The 6,761-nt window shown below is 35.5% G+C and overlaps 2 protein-coding genes across 2 annotated transcripts; both read right to left on the bottom strand.

The window, feature by feature from the left end:
* Positions 1-387: 387 nt before the first annotated feature.
* On the bottom strand, positions 388-3,553 carry Mettl14 (methyltransferase like 14). Its single transcript, XM_090111637.1, has 7 exons — positions 3,385-3,553; positions 3,125-3,289; positions 2,624-2,824; positions 1,988-2,144; positions 1,549-1,701; positions 1,106-1,262; positions 388-652 (listed from the first exon to the last, which is right to left on the bottom strand). The coding sequence occupies exons 1-7, from the start codon at positions 3,448-3,450 to the stop codon at positions 412-414; spliced, it is 1,140 nt and encodes a 379-aa protein (XP_089967763.1). The 5' UTR covers positions 3,451-3,553; the 3' UTR covers positions 388-411.
* Positions 3,554-3,804: 251 nt separating this feature from the next.
* On the bottom strand, positions 3,805-6,474 carry LOC149900984 (von Willebrand factor-like). Its single transcript, XM_090111985.1, has 4 exons — positions 6,426-6,474; positions 5,763-5,963; positions 4,205-4,414; positions 3,805-4,007 (listed from the first exon to the last, which is right to left on the bottom strand). Exons 1-4 carry the CDS (start codon positions 6,472-6,474, stop codon positions 3,805-3,807), a joined length of 663 nt encoding a protein of 220 aa, XP_089968111.1.
* Positions 6,475-6,761: the final 287 nt, after the last annotated feature.

Below are 6,761 nucleotides of genomic sequence, written 5' to 3'. Positions count from 1 at the left end.
GCAACAAGGGCGCCATATGTATGCAGCTAGGGCGCCATATGTATGCGGCTAGGGCGCCAAATGTATGCTTCAAGGGCGCCATATGTATGCTTCAAGGGCGCCATATGTATGCACCTAGAGCGCCAAATGTATGCAATAAAAACGTCGTATGTATGCATATAGGGCGCCATATGAATGCAACAAGAGCGCCATATGTATGCAACAAGGGCGCCAAATGTATGCAACAAGGGCGCCATATGTATGCAGCTAGGGCGCCAAATGTATGCAACTAGGACGCCATATTTATGCATCTAGGGCGCCAAATGTATGCTTCAAGGGCGCCATATGTATGCACCTAGGGCGCCAAATGTATGCATCAAGGGCGCCATATGTATGCTAATAGGAGGGCGCCAAACGTCTGCCAAAGCGCCACTACCGGGGCAGCCTTGGCCGCGCCCTAAACGCCGCCCTGGGCCTGGGGCGCGCGCCCTTGCCCCCCGCGGGCGGGCTCTTGGGGCGCAGCGCCTCTATGCGCTCGGTGCAGCCCGTGGTCTCGCGCCCCTCCGCGAAGTTGCCCGCGTACAGCTCCGCGTTGAAGTTCGAGTTGGTCAGCTCGTGGCCCATCGTCACCCAGCCCGGACGGATGGTCGAGTCGCGCCCGAATAGGTGCACTCTGGAATCGAACACAATTTTATTTATGAAACTAGCTAATAACTCAGGCCCCGGAATCACAGACAATAGAAAATCTATTGTGTCGTGGAGCGATCGGGCCGTTCGGGGCTCAATGGGTTAACAAAGGTTTAGTACTTTCTAATCGTCAAACATGTAGAAATAATTTATTTACTTCAAAAAGCAGTTGAAACAGACTAAAAACATAATTATTGATGTAGTACATTGACACAAAGGTAGAAATCTACAATCTTCAGTTATAATAAATTAATAATACTACACACAAACACATGTTACAACTTATGTATATACCGGATACTTTCTGATTCAAGTAAGTATTACCAAAAATTACATTAAAGAAAAAACGATTTTCCCATATTTTTGTGCTCGTAAACATGTTAAACATATGAACATGTTAAATCAACATTTGTCTCTTTGACTATTAAAAAAAAATTACCGTCTCCTCCCCAAGCAGAAATGTTCCATAATGTGGAATATTTCAATAGGCTTCTCTGTACTGCCGAATTCTGGATCCTCCGAGATGATCAAGTCAATATCTACATTTGCATGAATGAAGTCACCATCCACTGACCTCCGCACTGTTCCCTTTATTCCTAAAATACAAAAAAAAATATTTATATGATCTAGTAAATAGCTATAGTTTATTAATAAAATTTATCGTAATTGTTCTACTAGCAAAGTAAAGGACACAAACTTAAAATTAATAAGCAATTAAAATTACAAAGTAATTGTTTAATGGTTACAAAGTAATGGTAACAAAGTAATGGTTTAATGGTTACAAAGTAATGGTTTAAAAATCTTTAAATTCAGTAGGTATCTCAAAATTAACAAGTTTGTTTCATTCAATACAACCACTAAAATCTGAATGTACATACTGACCCATCAAACAATGCTCTTTAGTTCTTTGAAACACTGCATTGTGTTCTAAATTCTTAGAATGGCCTGGATTTTTTATGTTTGTTTTGATCCAGCAGATATCTTCACACCGTCTAAAGCCCCACTTCTTTAAACATTCACGCCCCATGTCTAAACCTGTAAAAGAGAAAGTTAAAATGAAGACTGACTAACTACAATAACTGAAAAAATTCTATTGTAATATTGAATAAATTAATAGTACATAAGAACTAAGAAGTTAAATTTCTTTAATTATGTACAACTTTGGGAAGTGTTTTTTCCTTTTTTTTTTCGACTTAATAACAAGTTAACTATAAACTGAAAGTAAACACTCAACATATATTTAAAACTTACGAAACTCGACAAAACCGTTCGTAATTTTAAGCAAAAACTACCAATTACTACTTCAAACTTGTATCCCCACCTTCCGAGCTCCCGCACCAAAGAAACACAAACGACCTCGGCTGCGCAATGTGATGCAGCTCAAGATCCAGTACATCCTTCCACCTCCAGCCTGCACCGAGTGGCGGCTCCACGAGTATCACGTCAAACTTTACACCCATCGTCTTGAGATCAAATGTCTGCAATTTGTTAAAGTGAAACTTTTATTACATCTCAAACTTTTTGGTCTGTGTAGCGCATGTCGCGTGACGGTCGGCTGCCGAGTAGGTATAAAACAGGGTTCGGAGTCATTATCGTACAAATACGATAATTTTGTGCCTAAGTTTCACTTTTACCGTGGTTTCATAATACCACACAACATTTTTTCAATTAGGTTTTAATTTTTAAAGTTTGTGAAATGAATATAATGTTTCTTGATATAAAATAATACATAGAGAGCTTTTAAACAAATTATTATAAGATATGAAAGGATGTTTTATAGTTATAGGCCATAGGGCAATTTTAATATTGATTTGTGTATGAGCATGTGAAATATTAGAACTTGAACTTGTTCACTCGATTAAACTTATTTGTCTTGTTTATTTCCTACAAACTGTGTGATATATTGATTACTATAGCAACCAAACTTATTAAAATGGCAATACTAAATCATTTTCACCTTGAGATCACACTTAAGATACATAGGCGGTGCGGCAGTACGAGCAATCAGCTCATCCTTCAACTTAATCAGCTCCCGTAGTTTAGGATACTCCTCGAACCTGTCCGCAAGACCCACATCTCGAATGAAGTTCTGTGGCCTTTGCCCGGTATCCACAAAGTGCTGGCAATAGTCATTGTGCGGGTTTGACGATTGTGTTCCCTGAATTATAAGAAATTATTTTAGCAGTTAAATTCACCATATTTGCTATTATAACTGCAACCTGCATTGCATTGTAACAGAAAAATGACATACCTATCAAAATAACAATGCAAACAACTGCATTTCCTATAGATTAGAGGTTTAAAATTATAATTAAAACTGTAAGTATGAGCTTATGAAATCATAAACACAGCATTAGAATTAGAAGAAGAAAAGAGACAGCTTAACAGCAACACTAATACAACATAAGTAAAAAATCTAAATCTAAACTGTGAAAAATAATTTATAACTATTACCAACCTTCAAGAAAGTAGACGAATCAGTGTACACCAAGCTGTCCTGTTCCTTGGGACTCGGTTTCTCATTTCCATCAGCACTGAAACCGGATACCGCCTGTTTTTTAGGCAATACATCCAAACTTACGCCCAATGCATGTCTCAGTTCACTCACACTGGATACACCAAGCTAAACAATACAATACAAGTTTAGAACTAGTGTAAGCTGTAAATAAACAAACGCGTCGGATAAAGCTAATAAAAACATTATAGGTTAGAACTAACCGTTTGTGCAAGCAATTTCTTTCGCTTCTGTGATCTCTCACGAAGTTCTTTTAGTTTCTCACTCATTGTGGATTTGTCTTTATCATTTCATATGCAAAAATAACTTTTTATAGTCCACACAAGAAAAGTTTTAAATAATGATAAATGAACACAATCGTAAACAATCAAATCGTCATGACGTTCGTCAATTTGACAACCGTGACAAAAAAAAGAAAGTTTTTTTTTAAGGGATAAGTACATGTCTTTTGGGAATTTTTAAAAATAAAAAAAAGAATTGATCTTTTTTATTGAACAAAATTAACGAATTAAATACTAATAAGTACCTTTAGGAAGTTGAGTTGGAATTATATAATACTAATTTAATAAATTATTATTATATTATAATTAAGTACAACTTAATAATTATACTGAAATTAGTTTCTATGTGTTAATAGGCGGTTTCGTGGTAGTAGTTATAGTACAATTTTCATAAGTAACACAGTTTCCATTTTGATCCCGAAGCAAACCAAGCTTGCAATGACAGCCGAGCAGACAGCGACGCGGGCGAATACAAAAGTGTTCTTTACAGCGCGGCTCACAGCCGTACCTACATGTATACTCCTCATTGGGTTTTGTGCATTTTCCTGTAACATAAAAAACCTAATCATACTTAAAAAAAGGGGGGGGGGGAGCATTTTTCATGAATATCAATAAATAATTCTCAATCTTGCAGGTTTTCTTTTTTATCTTTTTTTATGAAGTTTGAGATTAAAAAAAAACATGACTGTTTGCTTGTTAAGTGCAAAAAATCTACAAATATTATATGATACGAGATACCCACGTGGCAAGCAATCCTTAGCCTCCACGCAGTGCCCGCTATGATGTCGCAGCAGCGGCGGCCTGCACAGACAGCCCCGGGTGCACAAGTATGATGGGCACTTGGGACTGGGGTCAGAACACGTGCGCTCACACCACCCACAACCCACGTATACTTCGTCAGATTGACATTCTTCTATGGAAGGCTCGTTTGCGTCGCTTAGAGTTACTTCAGCTGTAAAATTTGCTGGACTAAGGGCCGATTTTTTAATGCTTGGATAAAACTTATCCGTCCAATGAAGTATTACACGATAATATTAAAATGTCACGTAAACTGTCAAATACGGGCAATTGGTAGTTTTCTACATTATTCGACGAATAAGTTTTAACCAAGGATTGAGAAATCAGCCCTAAATAATGCTGGCAACTTGGCAGTATTTTAGAACAAATTTAGAAATATTTTGCAAAAACGTATAGAGTCAATTTACAATGCATTAACGCATTTGCATTTCCATGTAAATTATCAAGAACATTTGAATTTATATAGAAATTAGTTATAATAAGCAATTTTTAATTTAAATGACAATTGATTAATTAACCAAAATTTTCCACACAAACGCAATATATGTACCTATATAGATAGCATTGATGTACTTAGTATCTACGAGTTGTTTCAATAAATATACAAGTTAATTGTAATATGATAAAAAACTAATAAATAAATATTTCAGGACAATTTTCACACACGGCACGATCTGATCCCATACTAAGCTTTCGCTTGTTTATGTGAAACCAGATGGCTGATTTTAAATAAATAGGTACTTGTATAGATAATTAACACCCAGACACAGAGCAAACATCTATGTTCATCACACAAATATTTGCCCCGGGTGGGAGTCGAACCCACGACTTCAAAATAACCATGAAATCAAAATAAAACTTCTATGCAGCAAGGCGCATTCAAACCAGGATACTACCATTTTTAAGTTTGAAGGAAGCATGGTTAAGTAGGAAGAAGGGAAGAAAAAAAGAAGAAAGCTTATTTAAAATATATTTTATTTTTTAACACAAGACAGAAAATTTTCCGCTATAGCCGCCTCTTCTTCAAACTCGTAAAGTCTAAAAGCAAGAAAGAATAGGTTACGCATATTAAGAAAGTATTTTTTTTATTAGGTAATAAATAGCTACTTAATGAATGAATGAATGAATGAACACTTTATTGGCACCAGTAAGAAAATAATAACAAAAACACAAACAATATAAATACGTACAAAAAGGCGGCCTTATGGCTAATATCTACAGGGATACTTAAATCTGTTCATAATAAATATGTAGCCGTAGGTTATCAATTAATTTTTATTTAAAATATTAAAAAATACTTATGCATAATTAAAAACATGACACTAGTCACCTAACTTGATTTACCTACGACAAAACTTTCATGAAAATGCTTTACCAAGATAGGATCTAAACATCAGCTATACAATGAAAGAAACTACCTAAATATATAAATACAATAGTGACAAATAAGAATACCTACTCTACAAAAAGAAAGATCTAAAAGAACGTAATATCTAACTAACCCGTGGGGCAGTCTTCTAACTTTACACAACTTCCATCTGGTGCCCTGAAAAGGTCGTCTTTACAGAAGCAGCCGGTTATACATGCACCAGTGCAATTTGTAGGACTGGAACACGTCTTTTCGCAAGGCTGGCAGGATAAAAATATCTGGTCTGGACCACAGGACATTTCGTATTCCATCCCGGTTGGTGTACTTCTACAGACTGTATGAAAAAAGAATTAAAAATGAGCCGAAAATTAACAGAATATACCTATGCCATGACGATTACTGACGAGAATAAAACTATAAAACCTTTGGATTTACACCACTTCGATGGTAACTTATTAAGTATCTAAATATTATTACCAAGTTTCATGAAAATAAATGTGGATTGATAAATTATGAGCTGCCAAGTACATATTACTAAAATCCGTAAAAGGAAAATGCATTTTCACGTTTTTGTATTCTGTGAAAACCGGGGTTTGTTCCTATAATATGATACCCTGAACATTTTAAATTTCTACAATACTAACTTCAACTGAAAAAGCAATTTTGTAAATAATTAACATTTGACAATTATTATTAGCTCAAAAACAATGACAAATAAATAAAAATACTAAAAATGAAAAAAAGAGCATTTCGATGCATTAAAAGTTCTTCTATTATTAATACAGTAGGTACTCACCAAATATAGTAGCAAATAATACGAATAGGAATAAACTGTAGTTTGCCATTGTGGACTATTTTTGCGAAATCCCGCTTGAACCGTGGTTTATATGCGTTTGGTTGTTTATAATCACCAGCCCGATATTTGATCAGAACCGCGTCATACATTGTGTCGCAAAAAACAGTCAAGCGTGTGTCGGGAACGTACAATTTGGGTTCAAAACATTATTTTTTTATTCTTGTGAAAGTTAACATATGGATAAACCCTTGACCTCATTCGTACTACCTTACTAATTAATATTCTTACAGTTCCTTCCTACATATTGTAGGTAAACTTACTACCTAGTATCTAAGC

The sequence above is a fragment of the Colias eurytheme genome, chromosome 17 (assembly GCF_061535395.1).
Source record: "Colias eurytheme isolate Ceu_HAF_F1 chromosome 17, ilColEury1 Martin Lab GWU primary, whole genome shotgun sequence".
Taxonomy (NCBI): Eukaryota; Metazoa; Arthropoda; class Insecta; order Lepidoptera; family Pieridae; genus Colias; species Colias eurytheme.
The sequence above is the reverse complement of the archived record's forward strand: the minus strand, read 5'-3'. Positions and strand labels throughout refer to the sequence as shown.

Bases quoted from the DNA above. Each gene is read 5' to 3' on its own strand.
- LOC149900984 (XM_090111985.1), bottom strand. From the start codon at position 6,474: ATGGCAAACTACAGTTTATTCCTATTCGTATTATTTGCTACTATATTT. The intron at 5,964-6,425 runs GTGAGTACCTAC...TTTTTCATACAG, and splicing joins ATTATTTGCTACTATATTTG to TCTGTAGAAGTACACCAACC. The intron at 4,008-4,204 runs GTGGGTATCTCG...TTTATGTTACAG, and splicing joins GGCTAAGGATTGCTTGCCAC to GAAAATGCACAAAACCCAAT.
- Mettl14 (XM_090111637.1), bottom strand. From the start codon at position 3,450: ATGAGTGAGAAACTAAAAGAACTTCGTGAGAGATCACAGAAGCGAAAG. The intron at 3,290-3,384 runs GTTAGTTCTAAC...TGTATTGTTTAG, and splicing joins AGAAATTGCTTGCACAAACG to CTTGGTGTATCCAGTGTGAG. The intron at 2,825-3,124 runs GTTGGTAATAGT...CTTATAATTCAG, and splicing joins ATTCGTCTACTTTCTTGAAG to GGAACACAATCGTCAAACCC.